This window comes from Mastigoproctus giganteus, chromosome 3 (genome assembly GCF_048544385.1).
Source record: "Mastigoproctus giganteus isolate SK-2022 chromosome 3, ASM4854438v1, whole genome shotgun sequence".
NCBI lineage: Eukaryota > Metazoa > Arthropoda > Arachnida > Uropygi > Thelyphonidae > Mastigoproctus > Mastigoproctus giganteus.
The window spans coordinates 99,493,214-99,520,450 of NC_143577.1; the positions used below are offsets into that span (position 1 = coordinate 99,493,214).

Below are 27,237 nucleotides of genomic sequence, written 5' to 3' on the forward strand. Positions count from 1 at the left end.
AAAACCCTTATTTCACCCATCCCCTTGCTCCAAATGTTTGTTAAATAGATTCAAGGCAGAACTTGACAAACATTTGGAGTGAGGGGATGGGTGAAATAAGGGTTTTTTTTTTTTTTTTTTTGGCTGATGCTATATAAGCTTGCTTTCTTGCATCATGTGCCCTTGCTAATGCTAATGCTAATACATGTCTGTGCACCAACAATGAATACTGATCTGGTGAATAATGTTTGCGCAATCTCGCGACCATGTGTGCATCTCTGCACTTGCAACTCATTTAGTATTTATTTTATTCTATCTCTAACATCTGTATTTTGTTAGTATTCTGTATGCATTTATTCACTTGCTGAAGAAGGGGCTCATTTACCCTGAAAGCTACGAATTAATCTTAGTTATTAAAATTCTAGTTATTGTCTCTATTATATGGCAAATATTTGAAATCGTCCTAACTTGCAAGCTTGCTTGTAAGTAGGAATATGAGATTTTTGTGGCTTGGGTTGTGTGACTGAAGAGCCATCCAGAGGAAATGCAGCGTGATGTGAAATGATTTGAGCTATATTTCAAAGGCTTGATGAATAGTGAATTAATATCCTGACCTGTGAATAATGAATTACGGTTGATAGAGAGATTTCATCTTTGATCTTTAATCACTAATTTTTGCACAGAGGAAAACTGGGATATTCCCGGTTTGCTCTGTGGAGAAATTAGTGATTAAAGTTGAGTATTTCAATGCTAAGAAGCAAGAAGGATATAAATGATAAGATTTCAGATGATTAATTGGGGATGGTGATGGCATAATAGAGAAGAATAGTGCTGATACAAAGAGATGTCTATATAGTTGTATGCATGAACATGCTGCTGTGTATATTATTTTGTGATGTTTACATTGAAGATGTTTGAAAAGATATTGAAAAAAAATTAATGTTTTATGTCATGTTATTTGTAATCAGTAAATAAAAATTTTATTCTTAATTCTTTCTTAGGGTATTACAAGACACTTAGTATTTGCTATAGCCGCTGCTGCTCTTGGCTCATCATTCCAGCATGGATATAACACTGGAGTTGTTAATGCACCTCAGGCAGTAAGAAGTTTAATGATTTTCACAGTTTATTTAATTTCTTTTGAAAGTAGTGCTTTCTGATTTTAAAGCTTGCCATAAAAGAGTATTATTAATATTAATAGTGGCAAATGATAAAAGGAAGCAAGCTTATGCAGCTGCAGCAAAAAAAATTACCCATCTCATGTGTCCATCTCTTATAATAATTTCTTATGCCTCCTTAACAGGAGAGACTACTTCTACAGGGATGGGATGCACTTAAGAAAGGGTGTAAGAATATTTTATGATGCTATCGAGCCAACATTAGGTGGGTCGGAAAACTGCTAGCTTGGGTCGGGGGATACACATTAATAGAGTAACAATAGCTGCAGGGAGGTGAAATTGATTCTTGCACTGTTTCTGTTGGAATGTGCAGCAGCCTGAAAGGCAAGGTGCTGGGGCTTTCAAGGCCTTCTGTGAATCATTATGAGACAAGTAAATACATAGGATATATTAGATTGGTCCACTGGATATTGGATTCAACTGTTGATGATCCTGCTCAGGTGGCTAACAAACTAAATGAATATTTTGCATCTACATTCACCCATGAGGAGTTATTCAGCGAGGGGAATTCCAGAAGTGAGTTAAACTGTGTCAGTGAGCTAGATGATTTTGTAATAACTGAGAGGAAAGTGGAGGAGAAATTGTTGAAGATAAACATAAAAGGCACCCAGGGTGGACGGGATCTATCCAGCTATATTAAAGGAGGCAGCAAAGGAAGTAAGTAAACCCTTAGCCATAATTATCAGAGCTTCTTTGGACTCAGGGGAAGTACCCATGGACTGGAGATGTGCAAATGTGACCCCAATTCACAAAGGAGGATCAAAGGCTGACACAAGTAATTATAGACCTGTGAGTTTAACTTCTGTTCCAGGAAAATTAATGGAGGCACTGGTTAAAGAAGCACTGTAGGATCATCTAGACAAGACTTCAGTTATAGCTCGGACACAGCATGGCTTTGTTAAGGGAAAGTCTTCCCTGACCAATTTGATTGGATACTATGATGTGGTCACAAAGGAACTGGATGCAGGGAATAACTTTGATATCATATATTTGGATCTTAGAAAGGCTTCTGATACTGTTGCACATGGAAGACTGCTGAACAAATTTTGGAGCAGTGTGGCATTGGAGGAAAATTGTTGCTATGGATAACGGGATGGTTGAGTGGGAGAAGACAGAGAGTGGTAATCAATGGACACTGCTCATTGTGGACTAATGTTATTAGTGGAGTCCCTCAGGGTTCAGTGTTGGGTCCATTGTTGTTTTCTTTATTTATAAATGATATTGATGATGGTATATCAAGCTTAATGTCCAAGTTTGCAGACATGTCTAAGTTTGCAGACCATGTGTGCATCTCTGCACTTGCAACTCATTTAGTATTTATTTTATTCTATCTCTAACATCTGTATTATTATCTACGAAGGTTGGCAGGGTTGTTAAGGACACTAATGACAGTATGCTGCTACAACAGGATCTAGAAAAGTTGAGGAGATTTTATTCTATCTCTAACATCTGTATTATTATCTATGAAGGTTGGCAGGGTTGTTAAGGACACTAATGACAGTATGCTGCTACAACAGGATCTAGAAAAGTTGAGGAGATGGGCTGAGAGGTGGCAAATGAAGTTTAACATTGACAAATGTAAAGTACTACATATGGGAAGCAGTAACCCCAGAGTGATGTATCAACTCTCTGGTACTACACTGACAGTGGTAGAGAACGAAAAGGACCTGGGGGTAATTGTGCAGGCAGATATGAAGTTTTCTGAGCAGTGCATACGGTCTGCTAGAGTAGTTCATAGTGTCTTGTCAATGATATACAGGAATTTTTCTAACAGGGATAAGTAGGTGATTATCCCCTTGTATAAGGCAATGGTCAGGCCACACCTTGAGTACTGTATACAGGTCTGGAGGCCTCTTTTTAAGAAGGATGGAGAACTGTTGGAATGAGTACAGAGAAGGGCAACAAGATTAGGGAATGAAACAAAGGGTTGCTCTTACGAAGAAAGGCTTAAATTTTGCAAATTACAGTGTCTGGAGACTAGGCACCTGCGAGGTGATCTGATTGAGGTGAATAAAGCCTTGAATGGTTTGAGCATGCTCAGTGCTGATGCAATTCTTCCTCTTGCTCAGAATAATCATTTGAGAGGGCATAAATTCAAATTGAGGAAAGACAGATGTAGGATAGATGTGCGGAAGTTTGCCTTTAGCCAGCAGATAGTTGGTTGTTGGAACAGACTTCCATCTTTTGTTGTGGAAGTGGATAGCCTAAATAAATTTCAGGCTGAGCTGGACAGGTATTTGGAACGAACGGAGGGGTGAAATGGGAGCGGTTTTTTTTTTTTCTTTTCTTTTTTTGGCTTTAAGCTTGCTTTCTTGCATCATATGCCTCTACTAATGCTAATGCTAATTAGCGACTAAGTGTAAGAACAGGTTTATCTATACTTGCATATACACCAATTTGTGGGGATATCAGAGAAGTGGTTTTACTCAGACATAAGGGATGCAGAAATTGAATATGTGGGGCTACATTGTGTATAGAAAGGACAGACAGGATAGGAGCGGATGGGTTTATGATCTTAGTCAGCAAACACATAAAATCTAAGGCATGCATCCAGTTGACATGAATGGCCAGTGCAATGTTGTGTCAGTTTGGTGTGACAGCACTTTGAAAGCATAAATGAGAGTAGGAGTGTGTATTATAGGCCTAGTGACTCTGACGAGTACAGCAAACAACTGTACAGAGAAATAGAGTGGCCCATTAAATTAGAATATCTTATAATGGGGATTTTAACTTTCCAGACTTTGGCTGGAACTTATGGGTGGTTACTCACATTCTAACAAGACTTTTGTGGATTTATTGGATGACTGTTTTCTACAATAGCATGTTAGGATGCAACGAGAGGGAGTAATACCCTTGATCTGATTATCAGCAGTGATTATTCATGCATTAAGAATCTGCAGATAAAAGAGCTGCTAAGTGGCAGTGTTCACAGTGTATTGATATGGGGGTTTACTTGTCAAGCATTCAAGGAAATATGGATGTCAGATGAACTAATGAGAAACGAAAAAGACCTGGGGGTATTCTTCCTCTTGCTCAGACTACACGTGAGTAGGCATAAATTCCAATTGAGAAAGGATAGTTCCAGTATGGAAGTTTGCCTTTAGCCAGTGAGTGGTTGATTTATAGAACAAACTTTCATCTCTTGTTGTGGAAGTGGGTGGTTTTAATAAATTCAAAGAACTAGATAGATCATTGGAGGGAATGAATGGGGAAGGGTTTTTTTTTTTTGTTGTTGTTGATGCTTTTATAAGCTTGCTGTCTTGCATCATTTGCCACCATAAGCTGCAGGTATTACACTGTGATTTATTTCTCAGATGAAAACACCTATGTATAATCATAATAAGTATGTCACTTTTCCTTTTGTTTCGTATATGTACTAGCCTGCTTGTCACTTGTTCTTCTCACCTAATTAATTCTCCCAATTCCTGTGTTTTACATGTCCCTGGCTCTCAGTATTATTCTACCTTTGATATTATAATATACAGTACCTCAGCATATATGGGAACACTAAATTAAAAAAACATCTGGATATAAAAAAGGAAATTTTAGTATTATGTTTGACCTGCAAAAATGAATGACACATTACCCTCTAGTGTAGTGTTTTCCAACCTATGTTCCGTTCAACTTGTGAAAGTGGTCCGTATGACTTGACGTTAAAACTGAATTTTTTCACTGTAGGTAACAATCCCATTAACATTAACAATATCTCCAACCATTAAGAGTGGTTGGAGATATTGGTATGAATATAACAACCTAATTCATATTGCATTATGTTAAGTACAAGTATGTATCACTCTATTTAAAAAATAGTTATTAATATATTTGCATAATAATATTCTGTATTATTTAATATGGAATATTAATTTTAATAATTTAATATTCTAGTTTAATATTCTTTGTAGTCTGTGGCCTCTACCTCAACTGTAAAAACTGTTGAGAAGCACTGTTTTAGAGGACTATAAGTTTTTAGTTATATTGGAATCTTGTTCCACTCCTCCTCTGAAGCTACAGCTAGTTCTCTTGAATTAACCTTGTTCTGGCCCTCAGTTCTTGTTCTAAAACATTTCAAAGGTATTCAGTTGGATTCAGATCTGAGTTCTGGGCTGGAAATGGAGATTTATCACATTATTTTCCTCAAACCACTGCACGCAATTTGTAACATGGAATGTTATCATGCTGATGCAAATATGGTCCCCCTCTACAAAGATTTGTCACAATATAAGTAAGGCTGAATTGTTTGCAATGTATGCATATCACAATAGATAGCACTCATGATTTCATTGATAACACCAACTCCAGGACACATAAAAAAGCTCATACTATTACACTAAAGTTCATTGTTAGTGTAATGCAATCCAGGTGAAACTATTCTTTGGGCATATCTCATATCCAGGCATTCCCATCAGATTATGTCACTGTCTGCCGTAATGCGGCATCCTCTGTGCCAGGATTGGCAGTGATGTGCATTGCTGGGAGATGGCTTCAGCTTACATGCTGCTGTACAACCACATTAACCAATTCTATGAAGCATTTTTCTGAAGGTTGTTGGTCTTATGCTTATCCCGGTTCTCTTAGCTGTATTTCAATCAGCTTGTTGCCTTTAGAATTTCCTCTCAAAGTTTGTTTTGACTACTGATATGCTTTGGGAGTCATTAATGGTAGTCTTCTTAGTATTTGGGATGAATGGTTGCATTTATCCTAAGCTAATACTAATACTAAGAAGTTTATCTTGCAGATATTTTTATTTTTAACATTATTTTCAATGTTATTTTTGGGTATCCCACTCTTTCTGCTGTATAAAAATTATTTCCAATTATTTATGAAGAGGGTCTTTGCAGATGTACTAGCCTATGGTAGATATAAGCTAGTCTGTAATCAAGTCACAAAAGAGATTAGGCAATTGAAGGCAGATTATGAGAAATATTTGTCAAAGGATGCTAAGAAAAACAGCAAGGTTGATTGATTTGGTAGTTGTTGGCGCATCGGCTTCTGTGGCCATATTGCACCTCCCAAAGTTTTTGCAGTACTTTGATCCAAGCCCGAGGCGGGAATCGAACCCACGACCTTTGGGTTGCCGGGCAGGTACTTTACCCACTCGGCTAGCCCGGTCGGCAAAACAGCAAGGACTTCTTTACTTATATAAACTCTAGAAGGAAGGGGATGAATCTGATTGGTCCACTAGATGATGGTTTGACTGTTAATGATCCTGCTCAGATAGCTGGCAAACTGAATGAGTATTTTGCATCTACATTCACACATGAGGAATTCTGTAGGGAAGTGGAGGACAGAAGCTTATTAAACTCTAACAGTAAGCTTAATGATTTTGTAATAACTGAGAGCAAAGTAGAGGAGAAATTGTTGAAGTTAAACATAAGAGAGGCACCTGTGATGGATGGGATTTATCCAGTTATATTAAAGGAGGTGGCAAAGGAAGTGAGAAAATCCTTAGCCATAATTATGAGAGCATCCTTGGACTCAGGGGAAGTCCCCATGGACTGGAGATGTGCAAATGTATCCCCAAATCACAAAGGGGGGTTCAAAAGGTGACACAAATAACTATAGACCTGTTAGTTTATTTATGAAGTTCCGGGGAAGCTTCATAACTTCTGTTCCATGGAGTCACTGGTTAAAGAAGCATTGCAGGATCATCTGGACAAGACTGTAGTAATAATTCAGACAGCATGGGATTGTTAAGGGAAAGTCTTGTCTGAAAAATTTGATTGGATACTGTGATGTGATTACAAAGAAATTGGATGCAAAAAATAATTTTGATATCATATACTTGGAATTTAGGAAAGCTTTTGATACTGTTGAACATGGAAGACTACTGTACAAATTGGAGCAGTATGGTATTAAGGGCACGTTTCTACAATAGATAAAAGGGTGGCTGAGTGGGAGAAAACAGAGAGCAGTAATCAGTGGATGCTGCTCTTCATGTTATTAGTGGAATCCCCCAGGGTTTGGTGTTGGGCCTACTGTTGTTTTGTATATTTATCAATGATATTGATGAATGTAAAAAGTAAAAAGTAAAGTGCAGCCATTATCAACCCACTGCAGGGTGGAAGCCTCCTCAACAATTCATGCTGAGGGAAATGGACCATAATCTGCCACGCTGGTCCAGTGCGGGTTGGCAGATCGACCGTATTCAGCAGTCAGGGGCTTGAACCCCGGTCTACTCAAAGAGCGTGTGCTACTGCACTCCGCTCCTGCCCACTTGGCTACGGAGGCCTTGATGAATGTATATCAGGCTTAATGTCCAAGTTTGCAGATGATACAAAGGTTGGCAGGGTTGTTAATGGCAGTGTGCTACTGCAACAGGATCTAGAAAATTTGGGTAGATGGGCTGAGAAGTGGCAACTGAAGTTTAACATTGACAAATGCAAAGTACTGCATATGGGTAGAAGTAATCCCAGAGAAACGTACCAATTGTGTGGTACTACACTTAGGCGTTAGAAAATGAAAAAGACGTGGGAGTAATTGTGCAGTCAGGTATGAAGTTTTCTGAACACTGCAGACAGGCTGCCAGGGAAGGTCATGGGGTTTTGTCAGTGATATATAGGAATTTTGCTAGCAGGGAAAAGGAGGTGATTATCCCTTTGTATAAAGCAATGGTCAGGCCACGCCTTGAGTACTGCATACAGGTCTGGAGGCCTCATTTTAGGAAGAATGTAGAGTTTCTTGAGTGAGTACAGAGAAGGGCAAGAAGATTGGTGAGGGGAACGAAGGAGTCTTCTTACCAAGAAAGGCTTAAATTCTGCACATTGTAGCATCTGGAGACTAGACACTTGTGAGATGATCTGATTGAGGTGTATGAATCCTTGAATGGGTTGAACAAGCTCAATTCAGATGGGATTCTTCCTCTTGCTCAGATTGCGAACCTGAGGGAGTCATTAAATTCAAATTGAGGAAAGAGAGTTACAGAATGGATTTTCAGAAATTTGTCTTTAGCCGGCGAGTGGTTGATTGCTAGAACAAACTTCCATCTGTCATTATGGAGGTTGATAACTTAAATAAATTAAAGGGGGAACTGGAGAAACTTTCAGAGGGAATGGATGTGTGAAATGTTTTTTTTTTTTTTGCTGATGGTACATAAGTTTGCTTTCTTGTTAAATGCCTCTACTACTACTATTTGTGTCATAAATTTGGAGACAAATCACTTTCAGGGACTGCTCCAGTTCCATCCCTTGTCAGATTACCTGATTTGACTGCACCAGTTTTCTCTGAGTAAAGTTAGGTGTTTGTAAAACTCATGCATAAAAAGATTAAAAGACATTTCAGAAGAGTTAAAAGAAAGACTCTTGCATATAATCAGTGGAATTAGTAAAGAAACTCTGGCTTCCATGATAAACGATGTTCTGCACAATACAGGTATGCTCAGGTCAATGATTCACATTGCAATCAGGTAAATAATAAATTCACAAGTTTTCCAAGAAAATTTACTTTGTATGATTACCATTTTATAAGCATGATGTTTAATTTTTTGTAAAATAAATTTGTATCATGATATGATTGGATATGAATGGTGGCCTAATTGTGCTAAATGGGTCATAGCACTTATCTTATTGTCTTAATTCTGAAACTGAATATCAATAATAATACATGTCATATTTTGTTCTCTCTATCTTCCCACAGTTTATTATATCAATAATATTATGTCATCACATATTCCTATGTATTAATTGTAGGTTCTTTATGCATTAATCTTGAATTACTAGTTAACTATTTGTTGTCACATCCCTTTCTCACTTATCATATCCAGCAATTTTAATATATTATTGTTAAAATCTTAAAACTTATTAAATTATATTTATGCTATATATATATTTTAAATACTGGATGCTTTTATGAGGCCAGATTAAAGTAACTTGGGCAGCTGAAGTGCCTCAATTTGAAATTTTTTATTTCAGGAAAAAAAAAAAAAAAAACATTAGTGATAGAGTAGTAATTAAAAGAAAAAATAAATTATTTTACTGAGATTTAAAAGGGAACAGTTATTTCCAAGTTTTTCTGAAAATAAGGATATTTCTATAGCCTTTATAAGGATTATAAAATATTTTACAGATATATTTTATAATCCTTAATAATATAAAGATTAAAAAATAATATAAAAGTTTGTTTTTCATGTTTTGCATTTAATTTCCTTTTGTTCTAAACTGATTTTATAAGATCGCATAAAAAGCTGTTTATATCGAACATGAAATTATTTTTATTTCTGATATGTAAAGATGATTTTGTATAAGTATAATTTATGATTGATTTTATTTATTATGCTACAATTTCTGTATTTCTTTTATCAATTTACAGTAAATGTTAAAATTTTTTTGCAGCTTGTAGAGTCATTTGTAAATGAAACATATACGGGAAGATTTAATGAAAATCCAGATGAACAGACAATAAAAATCATCTTTTCAATTATGGTATCAATTTTCTGTGTGGGAGGTATGGGTGGAGCCATGATGACAGCTTTTGTAACAGAAAGGTTTGGTCGTAAAGGTGGACTTCTCCTTAATAACATATTTGTATTCCTTGCTGCAGCATTTATGGGATTTTCAAAAATGGCCAAGTCATACGAGATGTTTATTTTGGGGCGATTTTTTATCGGAGTCAATTCAGGTAAAGTATTCCCTATGCAGGCATAAACAACTTATTTTTGAGTTAATAATATGATACAGGAAACAGATCTAAGTAGAAACATTACCTTGTATAAAAGTATTTCCAATTTATGACTATTAAACTATTTGTGTTCAGTATTGGCAAAGTATGTAAAATTATACATACAGTGGTTACTATTTATTGTTTTCAGAAACTAGTTACTTTTGAATACCTAATCGAAAATCAGTGGGGGTTACAGCCTGAACCATCATCCTCTGTAAAAAGGCAGGCTTTTTACTTGTCATTCATTTGGAGTGGTCTGAGTTCATTGGCAGATTTAATTTAAATTGTCTGAGTTGGCTTGTGGAAGCATTGAGATCCAGTCAGAAAGCTGAGAGGAATTTATTTTCCGATAAATACAATAATGGTATTTTTTTATTTTTAACTTTATTAGCCACAGTGTTTTAATATTCAAATAAATTAAAAATTGAAGCAACAAATATTCTATCCAGCAGCCTGGAATATTTAAGCTACACATTGTATAATGTGTAGCTTAAACATTATTTCCTTAGTTTCACATTGCACTACCTCTTCTTTCTTTAGTTTGAGAAGATTTTAAAATATTGTATCATCCAAAGGAATAGATTTTGCAGCGTTCTCTTCAGTACAAAGAAGCCAATAGTTTTGTCATCGTTGATTATTTTAATATCTTTATTTTTTCTTTGTTTTAAAGAATTCATCATTCTTTTTATGCTTATATTAGTGTGGTCATTAGCAGTATTTAGAGATAGGCAATAGAGTCTAGTGAGAAAAATATCTAGTGAGTTGTCAATAAAATTTATATAATTTAAAACAGCCTTTAATTCATCTTCATATAAAAAATTATCTTGGAATGCTTCTATTTCTGTTTTAAATTTTCTTAATAATAAACATATTTCATTGCAAGTGATTAACCAGGTAGATATTTTTTGATAAGTCATATTCTTTAGTTTAATAGATTGTAAGGCAATAAAGTGGTCACAGTTTAAACTGCTCTTTTAAATTGCTTGATAATGTCCAGGTATGTGGTTTTTCTTAAAGGAGGGGTGTTCAGCACATGGGCTGTGTGCAGTTCATTCATTCACATTGTGAAGATTATTGCCATGTGGGCAGATGTGTATTATGGGTCACTCAAGTTAATGGGCATATCACAATTTATAGTTTCACACTGACTTTTGAAAACATCCATTTTCTGTATTGCTTCTTAATGTGGCCAGCGGAAATTCTAGAAAACAACTGGAGGACATTGCAAACTCAGTATTAGTGGAATTATCCAACTGGACCTTAACACTTAAACTTCAAATTTCATCTGCCAAAACGTTCCAGATGCTTCTGAAAGAAAGGTTGGCTCCTAATCATCCCCCTGCAAACAAATATAATGGAAAGGTGATACACTATAGTTTTATGGTTAATTATTTCGGCATACTATTGGATGACCATTGAAGTTTCCTACCGCATGTGAAGTATGTCAAAGATAAATGTAAGGTTCTGATGGTAAAACTAAGGAAGATTGGGAAAGATATTGGGGAATTAAATTACACACGTTGCATCTCTACTATAACTGCATCTGCTTGGCAATTATTTCCTGTGGTGCTCTGGAGCTTGGGGGGTTTTGCACTAACAAAGTTGTGATTATTAATCAGCAGCAGGCTCAAAGATCTGCTCTTCTTTTGATGTCACGGGCTTGTAAAACTATGTCCACTGCTGCCTTACAGGTCCTTGGCAAACTCCCAATTCAGTACAAGATACAATACAGATACCTTCTTTTTCATTTGAGAAGAAATATCCTTCTATCCTTTGGTGGTGTTCAACTAAAACCTAGAGGAAAGTTTAAATAGTGAAAAGAAGAGACTGCATACTTATTTTATCTCCTTGTGGCAACAGGACTGGTCTTCTTCTTTGGTTGGCTCTGTAATGAGAGAATTTTTTCCTGAGGTGAAAGAGTTTCTCAAAAAGGATATACTCTGGATGTCACCGAGTCTGTATGGAATGTTTCTTCTAACGAAACATGGTAGTCTAAATAAGAAGTTGTTTAAAAATGGGTCTCTCTGACACTCCCCTTTGCTTTTTGGAGCTGTTGAATCTGCTGACCACATTCTCTTTGATTGTCCATCTTTTTGTGATCTTAGGACTGAACTCGAATCATCAGTTCCAAACTTTTCCCTGGCTGTGAAAAGGGCCTTGGTGCAAATGGAAAATGTTTTTATCATCTTAAACTCTTTTGCTGGCAGAGCTTTCAAAAGAAGAGTTTCTGCATCCTTAATTGAATGAGAACTTCACGGTTATACTGAATTCTGACAACACAAGTTGTTCCTAACATGCATCTTCACGATATACTTGACTGCTTGTGTTTCTCTGTTTAGAATCTAGTAGATAGCATCTTTTGTCCTGTTTACGCTGTGCACTTTGATCCGCTATGCACTTTTGCTCTCAGTGGAACAGATTGTTATTATGGAAATGATGTGCTTGTGAAGTGAATTTTCACCTTGTTTGGAAGCTACAGGTGCATGGCTTATGAACTTTCACCTAGTCTGGAAAACAAAAGAAAGTATAATTGGTAATTGTTGGAATATTGCAAATATTCTACTATATCTGTTATAAATGATGTAATTTTTTATAGTGTAAATATTGTATTGTTGTTGATCGTTTTGGTTTTAACTTACTGCTTGGGGAAACTCATGCTTGTGAACTTTCACCTTGTTGGAAGCCGCAGGAATATGGTGTATTTGTAATTGTTATTGGTCCCTGAGAGCAATATATACACTATACAATGTATAGTTGTATAGTGTATATATTGTTTGGTTGGTCTAGCTTATGTCCTGACTGGATTAAGTGTCAAATATGTGTAATTCTTCCAGCTCATGTATTAATGATCTTGGTAAAACACCTCCCACCATTCCCAACACGCTCCATTCAATGCCTCCTGTGGTCTTCCGTCAAAAGGATATCAGAACGATTTTGATGAATCTTGATGCTAAGAAAACTCCAGGTCCTGATGGTATTTCTCCACTTGTTCTTAAAACCTGTGCTCCTGAACTTACTCCTATTCTTTGCCGCCTCTTTTCACTTTCTTATTCCAAAGGTGTTTTTCCTTCTGCTTGAAAATTTGCTCATATCCAGCCAGTTCCTAAAAAGGGTGACAAGTCCCTCCTATCCTATTATTGTCTCATTGCAATTACTTCTACTCTTCTAAAGTAATGGAGAAATCAATTAACCGCCAACTCTTAAACCACCTAGAAACCTTCCATCTGATCAACAATTGCCAGTATGGATTCCGTCAGTGTCGATCCACTGGTGATATTCTGGCTTATGTTACCCATTTATGGACTAATTCAATGGAAAGGTTCGGTGAAACACAAGTAGTTGCCCTTGATCGTGTTTGGCATAAAGGTCTTCTAAACAAGCTTCCATCTTATGGTTTGCCAACTGTTTTTAGTAATTGGTTATCCAGTTTTCTCTCTGATCGTTCACTGAGGGTGATGGTAGATGGCTCTCTGTCTTCTAACTTCTCCACTAATGCTGGTGTCCCGCAAGGTTCAGTTCTTTCCCCCAATCTTTTCCTCTTGTATATTAATGACTTTCTTCCATTGACTGGTAATCCTATCCATAGTTTTGCCAATGATAGCACATTGCATTCCACTTTCCATTTTGAGAAACCTTGTCCTTCTCAATCAGCTTCAACTTCTAGAAAATTTGCTACCAATTCCTTAAATGCTGATCTTCAGGTAATTCTCCAGTGGGGCAAAGACAATTTAGTTGATTTCAACCCTTCTAAAACTCAGTCTTGCCTTATATCTCGCAAAAAGGATTCTTCTGCTCCGATGCTTATCTTTAGTGACACTCCGATTTCTAGGCAAAATGATATCTCTCTTTTGGGGATTACCCTGACTTCTAATCTCTCTTGGCACAAGCACATTACAAATATTGCTTTCTCTGAATCTAAAAAACTTGGCTTTCTCTTTCGCTCTCGGCGTTACTTTTCTTCCAAACAGCTGCTCACTCTGTAGAAATCGCAAATCCCCCCTGCCATGGAATATTGTTCCCACATCTGGGGTGGTGCCCTCAAAACCTCTCTCAGGCTTCTTGATTCCATTCAGAAGAGGGCAGTTAGGTTAATTAATGATTCATCTCTAACAGAGTCTCTCCACTCGCTTTCTCATAGACGTACTGTTTCTGCTGCATGCCTCTTCTACAGATAATTCCATGGGCACTGTTCTTCTGAATTGGCTTCTATAATTCCCACTCTCTCTTTCAAAACAGTCTGAACACATGCCGCCACCAGCCAACATTCATTTACTGTCCAACTTCAAACCCACAGAACCAACTTTTCATCTTCCTCATTTATTCATTCAACTGCCGTTTTCTGGAACAACCTTCCTTCATACGTATTTCCTGAAAATTACGATCTACTGAAGTTCAAGTCCAATGTCAACAAATATCTTCTTTCGTCTTCTCAACCTCCAACTCAAGCACTGTACAAAGTACTATATGTTCTAATACCGCTCATGTTTGGGGTTCACATAAAAAAAAAAAAAAATCGTTAATGTCTGCTTTCTTATGAACTTTCATTCTGGAAGACATAAGTGAGTCTTTTATTTACAAACTTTTGCTTCTGGAAGTTGCAAGTCGACTGTGAAGATTCAATTTTAAATTCCTTGGTATTGGAGGTTGATGTAGTTCCTCTGCTGTCACTTAATCCTAAGGTCAATCATTCTTTGGTTTAGTAACTTATTCTGCTGGTAATATCACTGTTATTATTACTGTAGCCTTATGCCTTTTGCGTAAGGTTTGAATCTAACCTTACGCAAAAGGCATAAGTGTGGTATATGCATATTTAAACTAATTAATTGTGCCATATATGCTTTGATAATGTATTTGACGGTTATGTTTAATTAGCTTTGATATTCTTATGTCTAATCACACTGAGATTATTGTGAAAAAGTTGTTATTGAGATTTGAGTAATATACTCTATTTTTAACTTCTTGCTCTACCTTGTGTTCGACCTGAAGATGTATTTAAATATATTTTAGCCATTCTACTGGCCATCTGGCTAGTTAAGTTGTTTACTTAAGGTGATCCTTGTATTTTATGAGTGTTAATCTGTTATAAATTGTATATAGAACTACAGATATTGTTGATTGTTCTGTAGATAATTTTATGTAGTTACATAGTTACTCTGCTATCTCCACATGATGTTAAACTGTAGAAGATAATAAAATGAAAAATTGTTTCTTAATGATGTTTTATGTATCTTCCTCAGTATTTAGTGTTAGATGAGTCAAAAAACTGCTAGCTTGGGAGGATACACAGACTGATAGATTAACTAGGGCTGGCATGAAAGGGATTCTTGCACTTATTGAAACATACAGCAGCCTGGAAAAGGAAGGTTGTTGAGAATTTCAAGTGCTGCTGTGAATTATCATGGAATGAGTTTCATTGTGGACTGTGTTAGGGTAACTTAGATTAAGAACAGGTACATGTATACTTGCATGTAGACTAATGCTAGGAGCATTATAAATAAATTTGATGAATTTGGACTACTGATTAAGTCATAGTCCTCTAAAAATCCAGTGGTATAAGTTCCTGTACAGTGAAAGCTACTATAGGAGTGTCAGGAAGGTAATTGGAATTTTCAAGCTGGATAGAAACATGTTCAGAGTAATCAGATAAGGAATCATCAATTGGAATTAACTGATCTAAAATTCTCCCCATTGTATCAGTCTATTTAGTTGTTTCTACATTATTTGAGATAACAGTATTAAAGATCTACAGGGAATGAGTTTTGTTTCTAGTTATTTATAAATTATAAATTAGCTATAAATTAATAATAAATTTTAAATTAACAATAATAATAAGTTAATAAGCTATAAATTATAAATTAGCTAGTGGATTACTTGGAGTAATCCAAGATGTTCACTTTGCACTAGCAAATCACCTATTTTTTTTGAGATTTCTGTATGTCTTTCAGTAGTTCAACATCTAGAGGATCCAACATCTATGGTGCTGATAATTTCAGTGAACCTGAAATACAGTCGGATCTCTCTTTAATGAACTTCCACAAAGCGAACTTTTCTATGTAGCGAACTTTTTTTTTGATTCCCCCTTGGTCATTACATTGAAAATAGTTTCTGTATAACAGGGAAAATTTCCATATAATGAACTGATTTCGAGAGACCTGGGTACGCATTTGCACCTCTGGCCTTTACGCAATAAATCTGATGTAGAAAACAGGAATTAAGAGCTAAAAGGATTAACAATTAATCAATTTAGCTTTTAATAGCTAAAGGGTTTAATTCTTAAGAGCATTCCACAATTTAGTGTTGCTTATAAAGTGACTTCTCGGTACAGTAATCTGTGCTGAGAAGTCAAGCTGGTCAACTGCTGTCTATGTGTTGTCCACAGTTATTAGCAAAGATTAAGGCATATTCCCAATACGGATATTGACTCTGGCCAACCTATTTTCTATTGTAAGCACCCTATTAGAAAATTAGGAGAGAGTAATTTTTCTTTATCCTGGAAATTCATCTGTTGTTTCGCAGAAATTAGTCATCCACACTTTCACTAAATTTTGCCTGTCTCTGTATGGTGGGTATAAGTGGTCCATAAATCAGTTTTATTTTAGCTGCAGTGCAAGTAACCTTACAATGTCTTAGAGGAAGTCTTTGAGTGTAGTGGAAAAGTTGAAGTACAGTCAGTCCTCGTATAACACGTGTTTACACTACACGAATTCGATCATACCATGATTTATAAATAGGGGAACGGTATCTTATATAACACGAACCGAATTCGCTTATGCACGATTCGCCTTTGTGTTTACAAGAAATGGCAGTCGAATGCGGAATCATCCCAACTGAACACAACACCATAGGAATGAAGAGAAGATTCTGAAAATGTATTTATGTTTTTCATATCAGTGAAGGGTGTGTTTTTTTAGGAGCATTAGCAACTAAGGCCATATTGTTCCGGGATATGCGGTGGTCATTCCCTGACCTTTCCGTATTTGGTGGTGACGGGCTCGAACCCCGGTCTAATCAAGAAGCGTGTGCTACGCACTGCTGCTCCTTCCCACCTGGCTACGGAGGCGCCCTTCAGTGAAGGGGAAACACATTTCACCATAATAACGTAAAAACCAATACAATTCCAGCTATCAGTATAATCACAAATGCAATTAGATCGAGTTTACTACCCGTTTATAATAGATTCCACTAGCAGAAACGCAACTGGCAATTGTTTTTATTGTTTTATGGTAACTCCTAGAAATGTGCTTTAGTAAAATGTGAGGTGTTAATAGTGTATCTCTGCCTTTATGCTGTTGTTTATTCAGTTGCTACAGGCGTGCCTTTGATTATGTGTATCAAGCGTGCCTCCTCGTTTTGTAATTGTGCTTTATTCCCCAAAAATGAGTAAAATACTGTACTTAAAAGGTGTGAAAAGGAAACGTCATGGTGAAGACACTGTAGATTCAGAGAGATAAAGAAAAGCAATATCGATTAACAGAGGCAGACTGGGTAAAAAATTCTTGCCTGGGAAAATTTATAGTGGCCTCATACTATGGTTTATGGCCAAAATCACACCGGCCTCTGGCTCACCGGGGTTTCCCCGGTAAGGCTTATCGGGGAAACTTTTTCTCTATCGACAGAGGCTAGTCCGCCTCTGTCGATAGAGAAAAAATATGAAATTGTGAAACGCTTTGAGCCAAATGAAAGACCATGTGATATTGCACGTGCTACAGACCTAAATGAGGCAACGCCGAGAATTTCAAAGAATGAAGAGAAAATAAAAACAACTTTCATAGCAGGAACAACTCAAAGTGTAATTAAAATCCATTAGATTAAGACACAAAGAATTGGAAGAGTTGGAACGGCTGTCATCTGTTTGGATAGAAAATCAAACAAAAAACAAGTTTGCTTACGATAGAAGTAAAAGCATTAGCAATATTTTATTACGTAATAGTCATAATAAAAATTAAATCCTTAAGTTATATCCCAAACAGTTATATGTATGAATTATTTGTTACGATTAAGTCGTTATATATATATATATATATAGAGTTAAAAGTACAATTTAATTGACAATAAAGTTTATCAAGATTAATAGATTTACTGATTAATTGACAATATTATATTATGCACTATACTACACTAAGGTTATGCTATCGTGTAAAAATGGCGGGAATTCACGAACGGTACTTAACACGTGGATTTGATACCGTTACCGATACTAAGTAATACCTACAAAATCTCTGTCTAAGTTAAACTTTAAACTAAGTATCGTAACTAGGAATATAAAGCTACTATGACAATTTAAGCTAATAAATCAGAAAATAAATCAGGAAAAACTTCTGTTCCAAGAGCTTCAAAGAGCTTCTTCCGCACAGGCTACTCTCGTACTCAGAATTTGTGGGAGGTCGACAAGTTTCAGATCACATGGCAGTAATGTGGAAGGCAGATTTATTTACAAACGTTAGTCTGGGAAAAGGCTATTGGAAGCTCAACCCAGCAGTTCTGGAGAGAGAGAGAACTGGGACTTTACAACAGTTATTAAAAAGATAGTAGAGCAAGTTGGAAATGAGTGGGAAATGTGGGCAAAAATTAAAGAAAGTGCTAAATCATTTTATTACTCAAAAATTAAGGAAAGAAACAAACAATGCAGAAATAGTGAAAGATCTCTTACAAGAAAAAAGAATTTACCAATGGTGTGGGGATGAAAGGGCAACAGCAGAAGTACAGGCGGCTATTGACGGTATAATATTGGAAGAAGAGAAAGAAAAGGCACGAAAAATACAGCTGAAATTTAGGGAGGCTGATAGTCCTTCAGCTGCGTTTTACCAAAGAAAACTAAGGCTAAATAATTTAGCCAAAACGGTTCAGGAAATTAAAGACGATGACAACACACATTCTACAACGCTCACTATTATGAATCGTTTTGTAAATTACTATGAAAAAGAGCTTGCTTTGCAGAAAAAAGAGAGAGACAACTCCATTTGGACGATTGGACAATTCACACCCGAGCAAAAAACATTACAGGACGGGGAAATAATTATGGGGGATCTAACTGTGGCTCTAAAATCATGTAAATTACGATGCGTGCCGGGACCGGATGGTTTGGGGGTTGAACTTTATAAGAAATTTTGGAACTTGTTAGCGCATATTCTTCTGGCTGTCTTTAACAAATTTTTTCAGGAAGGGGTTGTACCCGAAGGCTTTTTAAATGCCTATACTACTTTCATTCCGAAGCATGGATGGGATTTAACGAAAATTGGTAACTAGAGACCTATAATGTTGGCTAATTGTGACTACAAAATATTTGCAAAGATTTTGACAGCTGAGTTAAAACGCGACGTAACCCAGATAGTTAGAAGCACACAGTGCTACGGTATATCGGGGAGGCGAATAGAATATAACCTTTGGCTATTAAAGGATATATTAGAATATCGGAAATAAAAGAGTTACAATTTAGCGTTAGTAGCAGTCGACCTAGAAAAGGCTTTTGATAGAATCGACCACGACTACCTTTTCTCTGTAATTAAAGATACGAACATAGGATCTCAGTTGTTTACAGGCCTGAGAAATTTTTATACACGTAGTAGCACAAGACTTTTGATAAATGGAGAAATTTTGAAAAACATTAAAATTGATAGGGGAGTAAAACAAGGGTGTCCGCTTAGTCCTTGTTATTTACATTAGCACTAGAACCACTACTGGGAAGAATAGACAGAACTGAGGCCATTCAGGGGATACCGTTGCCAAAGCCGGCAGAGCAGTATAGCAGTAAATGTATAGTGTATGTGGATGATGTTACCGCCACTCTCACTACGAGTTATGCAGTGGAAGAATTTATGTCACTCGTTAGATCTTTTGGTAAGAAGTTGGGGTTAAACATAAACGAAGATAAAACTAGGAACAAATTGTTAGGGGAATGGGCACATCGGCCTTTACCACAACAAGAAGTGGAGTCGGATAAATTGATTCAAATATTGGGAGTTCCGTTTAGAAAGAGTCCCATGCTACCTGTAGGGGGCTCACCACTAAAATACGGGAAAGTTTAAAAGAGTGGGAAGTGGGACAATTTTATTTTGAGAACAAATCCATCATTGTTAGAACCGTAATTCTTCCTATAATCTTATACACAGTGTTTATAACGGGAATCACAGCTAAGACAGACAATTTTACGTTTCAACATTTCAGTTTCTATGGGGAGGAAAACGGCAAGAGATAGCACAGAAATTTTTATTTTTACTGTGGGAAGATGGGGGAATAAGTATTCCAAAAATTAATTTGAGGTGTAGCTGTAAGAGACTGCTGGACGTGGCTAATATGGTGCAATCTAACCATTTAGTAGCGGTACTGATAAAATATTTTATGGAATTTAATACAGCCTTAATTAAAGGCGGAAATTATCTAGGGCCAAAAGCAGAGACAATTCCTGTATATTACAAAAAAAAATTTGGGATATGTGCACGCAGTTAAGGGAGAAAGATATAGATCCTTTTAAGGGTGGTTTAAAACGACTCTACTGGACACTGATTAACTCAGAAAATCCAGAAAGGCCAAATTTAGGAAACCATAACGCACAGTCGTTTTTTAAAAATCTAAATATTGGCAGAAACTATCCATCGTGTATTGACTTTTTGTGGAGGATTGGTTATGGAAACCAGTGAACGATATCACGTATAGATTTAGTCAGACAGGCAACAGATTATGCCAATTTTGTACTGAAATTGAAACAGTGTACCATTTTTTTTATTACTGTCGATTCCCGAAGGAAGTTTGGAAGAGAATTTGTAGATTTTTGAGGATAAGACAGCTCACACTGGAGGAGGTAATTTACTTGCAATGCGATCATCCCTTGGGCAAGAAAAAAATGTTTACGATATTTTTAATTACAGAGGCAAAATATCATGTGTGGAAGCTTCGAAAACGGAAAAGGTTTGGGACCTTTAGGGGATCTCTTTGGGACTTGAAACAAACAATGTCTGCTTCCATGCAAAGGTTTTTACGGTTGTAAAAATGGCATTTAGGGTCTGATAAGTTTCTGAAAAGATGGGGAGAGGCACCTCTTCTGTGCAGTTTGGTTGGAGATGAGGTTTATCTAAAGTATTGGTTTTAGTTATTTGGAAAAAAAAAAAAAAACAAAAAAAAACAGCACCTGTGTTTTTTTTTTTTTTTTCGTTTATTACAAAATTCAGTTTTCTCGATAAAAATATAGATCTCTTAGGCTCTCATCAAAACAGTTCCATGATTTAGGCTTGGATTTTATAATTAATTTGTCCGGTTTAATAGATCTGGTCCAATGGGTTTTTTTTTTTTTTTTTTTTTCCACATTAAATTCACAATAGCCCTGAAATGGTGCCGTCTGGGTGGTGGTATCCACTCAGAATAAGTAACAGTCTTCTCCATTGGGTGAAGTGTTACTCATTCGAAGTAGTGCAATATCATGGCAACTCGTTGTGAAGGTATTCACAATATGAGATATGACTTAAACGATGCCGCTCTTGCAAATAAGGATTAGCTGTGTAACATGATGCTTTTGCACTGATTTGCACATATGTGATATTAATAAATTAATTGTTTTAAAATGTTAGAAAATTTATTCATTCCTGCTTATTTCTGATTTATTTCCCTTATTTTACTGTATTTGTGAATGTTGAATTACAGTATTTTTCATTGTTGAAAATATATTTCTTTATAACAGAATTTCTGTTTTACGAATTTTTTCAAGTGAACTATTGATTTTGTTATACGGAGGTCCCACTGTACTTGTTTCCAAAGAATAGTGAGGTCACGATTCCACCAAGTGCAAGTTTTCTCTGTGATCCATTTTTTCTTGGTAGACAAAAAGCAGGCTTTAAGAAGGGAGTCCTGAACAAACAAACAAAACTACATCTTGAGCTGAAAGCACTTTTAAAGTGGCAACAACCTCAGGTTGAAAATCCCCGTCTGATTGAATCTTCAAATTTGTCCTATTTTGTGGAGTAGTGAATAAGGTTGGTAAAGCAAGAGAGCTTGCCAGATTATTAGCAAAAGTATTTACATCGAAGATGATGGCTTACTAGACATCTACTAAGATTCATCATGCCAATGTTCTTCTTTCCTCTTCTTTCAATCCTCCTTCAATACTCTTCTTTCAATCCTGTTCTTTCAATACTCTTCTTTCTCTGAAATGTATTTTGCAAATTCATCAGAAGTAACAGTTAGATCTATGTTGGTTTCTCCAGTGAAGCTATGGTAAGTGAATTGTTGATTAGGATTTAACAGAAAGTTTTTGGCTGATAGGAAATCCTCAAACAGTTGACCCTGTACATCTTGTATAATTGCTATGCCAAAGGTGTGATTTGGAGTTAGTATCTGTTATTATTATGATATTGAAAGAGACCAGAAAGTGAAGTGCTGGATCCAAGTAATTCAAGGAGTCATTTTGGTCGCCAGATGGGTACAATAAACAGAAAGCAGATAAAATGAAATTGAAGATGTTAATTCAAAAAATAGCAAGGGCTTAATTTTTCAATACTCACCTTGATCGATCTGCAATTGTTATGGTTTGAATGGCAAGAGGTGACTGGCTTTAAGGTGATTGGTTCTTAAATTAAGGGATGGGTAAATAGTAATTACGATGGAAACAGGATTAAAATATGCGCAAGGAAGTAGAAGTGCACTAACTCCGTCGTTGGTTGTCATTAAATTGGGTTGAATTGGGATTCTAAATAGTGGATAAGCCAAAAGTCGTAATGAAGGACTTTCGTTAAAAAACATCTTCAGTTGGCAAGCTAAATGAAAAGGGAACACGTACTGTATTTAAGAAGAATTTTGTAATCCTGTGATGCATTTTGTTACTTGCGGGAATCTCAGATTGGTGAGCTTCCAAACCGGAGAAAGATTGAAGGGGAGTTTCGCATTTATAATATTTAGATCGGAGTGGTGACAAAACCATTCTATAATGAGGGCTTTGAATTGTAAAATTTTGTAACTGTTTTTTAATTTTAATATGGTAATAGCTGAGTCAACTAAGGGAGTATGGTTGTTAGAGTGGGCATGTAAAGTAAGTTCAGTGCTAGATTGTCCAGTTCTGAAGCTATTGTAGTGATAGTATGCTCTGGTATTGGATTGAACCGAATTTGGTTGTGGTACTACCAGTGTAACAGGCATTACAATTGTGTTGACATTTTATTAAATAAATAATATTATTTATTTCGCTTGTTGGATATTTATGTGTTTCTTTATATTTATTGAAAAGTGATCTGAGTTTGTTATAAGTGGAAAAAATAAGAGTGATGTCTGTGCCTGCAAATATTCGCCGAAATTGTCCTGCAAGATTAATATGATAAGGAAGGACAAGACGTGTTTTACTATTTATGATGTGTTTTATGGGATTATTGATATTATTTTTTGCGATGGAAATGGTATGTTGAATTAATTTTGGAGGGTAATTTCTGGCTATGAATTTTTTTGTGAGATATTGTAACTCATTGGATAGGTCGTCTTGTGAGTTGCTGAATTTAATGGCGTTGATTTTGTTATAGAGAACGAATTTTTTTATGTTGGAAGGATGGTGCAATGTAAAATGTAAGAATTTCCCTGTGTGTGTGTGTGTGTGTGTGTGTGTGTGTGTGTGTGTGTGTGTGTGTGTGTGTGTGTGTGTGTGTGTGTGTGTGTTTTCTATAGATCTTAGTTCCTAGTTTAGTACCTATTTTATATATGGTGAGATTGAGAAAATTAATTTGTTTATTGGTTTCTATTTCGAGTGTGTATTTAAGTCTGTCATGAATTGAATTGAATTTTGTAAAAAGGTTATCAATTATAGTTTTGTTTCCCATTAAAAGTACATCATCGACGTATCGCATGTATAACTTTATCTTGGAAGGGTAAGGTTATAGGATTTTATTTTCAAATGTGGCTAAGTAAATTTCGGAAAGGGGAGCAGAGATGCCCAAGCCCATGGGCAACCCGAATATTTGTTGGAAGATCTGATTGTGAAATCTGAAATGCCTGGCATCTAATAGTAGAGAGGTGAGTTCTAAAATATTGTCTATAGAAAGGGAGGTGCAATTAATGAGACTATTGTCGGAAGTTAAATATCCACGATGGGCTTGTAAGGTGAAAGGTATATGTACATTGGTGTATAGTGATACAACATCAAACGATGCTAGAATATCATCGTCAGCGATTATGGTGGTTTTAATTTTCTCAAAGGCTTGGTTGGTATTGCTGATTTTAAATTTGGAAAACCTGGTGAGAGGAGATATGATTTTTACTAGAAATGAGGATAAGTTTGCGAAGGCGGATTTACTAAAAGAAATAATTGGTCTTAAGGGGTGGCCCGGTTTATGTAGTTTAGTAATTCCAAACATATGGGGGAGAACATTGCTTTGTATGCCAATCTGCTGTAAGGTATGTAGGGTGATTTCTTTATTAGACCGGAGTTTTCTAAGGATAATATCAAGCTTGTTTTTTAATTTGGATATATTATAGGAATTATTAATTATATAGGTGTCTTGGTCTGCTAGAATTTGTTCCATTTTTTTCTATATAAGTGGCTTTATCTAAAATTACTATGGTATCTCCTTTGTCTGCTTTTTGGATAATAATGTCGGGGATTTTACTTAGTTTAAGAATATCATTAAGTTGTTGTTTGGGTATATTAGATTGGGAGGGGAGTTTTGAGTTAATAATAGTGTTAGTCTGATGTAAAATGCGGCATTTGTCAGGGTGATGTTTGAGTTTTGTTTAAGTTCAATAATACTTTCTTTTATGGGATATTGATGGCTTTTTATCGCAAAGTTGAATCCATGCTCTAAACTTGCGAGTTCGGTAGGAGTGAAAGTTTTATAAGAAATGTTAACTGTGGAAATTTGTGGAGCTGTTATTTTTGTTTCCTGGGTAAGTGTGATCCATTTTTTAGAATGTCTTAGTTCAACCTCTTTAAGGGCTGCATTAATATATATATTGTTGAGGTTTGTGAATTTGATCCAGGTATTAGGTTGCATGTTTCTCTTAAGTTTAAATTTTAAATAATGTATCTGGTGTTGCAGCTGATATACCTTATTAAATCTTTTCCGTAGTTTATCTCATATGATGGCAATGGAAGTATGACGCGCGATGCATGGGTATTTTTTGTATATTTTATTTGGAAATATATGGGCGAATTTCGGAATCACATTGTGATTTAGGCATTTCTGTAGAAAGGTGATATGTAATTTGTTAATGAAATGCTTAATAAGTATTTTTGAAAATCGTATCTTACTATCTGGCAAGTTCAAAGGCATTGGGATGAAAATTAGATAGACGGTGCAGATTAGGGTTATTTTATGCGTTTAAGGAAATCTAATAATTGGACACTTAGAAGTCTCACCATATATAAATCTCAATCTCACCATATATAAAATAGGTACTAAACTAGGAACTAAGATCTATAGAAAACATACACACACAGGGAAATTCTTACATTTTACATCGCACCATCCTTTCAACATAAAAAAATCCGTTCTCTCTAACCAAATCTACAATGCCATTAAATTCAGCATCTCACAAGACGATCTATCCAATGAGTTACAATATCTCAAAAAAAAATTCATAGCCAGAAATTACCCTCCAAAATTAATCCAACATACCATTTCCATCGCAAAAAATAATATCAATAACCCCATAAAACCCATCATAAATAGTAAAACAAGTCTTGTCCTTCCTTATCATATTAATCTTGCAGGACAATTTCGGCGAATATTTGCAGGCATAGACATCACTCTTATTTTTTCCACTTATAACAAACTCAGATCACTTTTCAATAAATATGAAGAAACACAAATATTCCACAAGCGAAATGAATAATATTATTTATTTAATAAAATGTCAACACAATTGTAATGCCTGTACATTGGTAGTACCACAACCAAATTCGGTTCAATCCAATACCAGAGCATACAATCCAATACAATAGCTTCAGAACTGGACAATCTAGCACTGAACTTACTTTACATGCCCACTCCAACAACCATACTCCCTTAGTTGACTCAGCTATTACCATATTAAAATTAAAAAACAGTTACAAAATTTTACAATTCGAAGCTCTCATTATAGAATGATTTCATCACCACTCCGATCTAAATATTATAAATGTGAAACTCCCCTTCAATCTTTCTCCGGTTTGGAATCTCACCAATCTGAGATTCCTGCAAATAACAAAATGTATCACAGGATTACAAAATTCTTCTTGAATACAGTGCGCGTTCGCTTTTCATTTAACTTGCCAACTGAAGACGTTTTTTAACGAAAGTCATTTGATATGACTTTTGGCTTATCCACTATTTAGAATCCCAATTCAACCCAATTTAAAGACAACCAAGGACTGAGTTAGTGCACTTCTACTTCCTTGCGCATATTTTAATCCCGTTTCCATCATAATTACTATTTACCCACCCCTTAATTTAAGAACCAATCACCTTAAAACTAGTCTCTTGCCATTGAAACCATGATAATTGCAGATCGATCAAGGTGAGTACTGAAAAATTAAGCCCTTGCTATTTTTTGAATTTAGTCCAATAAAACAGTACTTTAAGACATACTATAGCTTCTAAATTGAAGATATTATTAAAAATAGCAAATTTGGTGCTTAGTTCAGAAATGATGGTAACATCTGGGCTTCTGTTCAAAATAATAATACAAGTTTCAGGATCTTCAGTAGTGGGTTGAACGAGTCTAGATTGCATAGAGTACCCCATTACTTAGGCATGACTGGGTTGACCTTTAGAAATGTATGGCTCTTGAATGATTATAATGTCAATGTAGTTTTCTTCTGCACTTTTCCTTATTTTGCCAGCCTGGAAATGCTGTCTGTTTAGTTGCAGAATTTTAATATGAGGTGCCACAGGGGAACAAAGATTTCCACCAAAAATAATGTGAGCCTTATTCATAATTAGTCCCGATTCATACAATGGCCTTCCTATAAGCATAGAAATTTACATCACAGACAGAATGATGAAATTCTCTCTTTTGTCACTTGCAGTTTATGTGTGATGGTACAGAAAGTTTTGTAGTATTGTGTATAGTGTTACAGGGCGTGTGGTCAGGGGATTTCCCCCAACTCCACGATGATTTTTTGTGATGCAAAGGCCAGAAAAGTGTAGGATATAGTGTAGTGTAGGTTTATTGTTCACCTGGCCTTTTTTTTCTTTTGGGCCCTTTGGAGACCAAGGTCCCACTGTTGCCCATGCTTTACCATGTGAAGTTAATGTCTGTCGTGTAAGTCTTTGGTAAGGCCTAGCGGGCCCTATGTGGAGTTTTGGTTGCCATCTAGGCATTTTTTGTCAGTAGTCTGACATTACACACCAGCCAGTCCGGCTAAGCCAGTGTCAGTATTACAGAAAGGATATAGTATGTAGAGTTTACTGTCTTACAACACTGGGACTCCTCCAGCTTCATGTAGTATACTCTGTGTCTGTAAAGGTCAGAGACA

At 35.9% G+C, this 27,237-nt stretch overlaps 1 protein-coding gene across 2 annotated transcripts in view; it reads left to right on the plus strand.

Moving 5' to 3' along the window:
- LOC150088182 (solute carrier family 2, facilitated glucose transporter member 1-like) overlaps positions 1 to 27,237 on the plus strand; it is a 345,132-nt gene that overhangs the window by 137,998 nt on the left and 179,897 nt on the right. For both annotated transcript variants that reach the window (XR_016546731.1, XM_090369368.1), the window contains exons 2-3: positions 981 to 1,079; positions 9,485 to 9,770. Coding sequence is in view for 1 of the 2 variants with exons in the window: in XM_090369368.1 (XP_090225494.1) it covers positions 981 to 1,079; positions 9,485 to 9,770 (385 nt within the window). In the remaining variant the exon portion in view is untranslated. The remainder of the gene's footprint in view (positions 1 to 980; positions 1,080 to 9,484; positions 9,771 to 27,237) is intronic.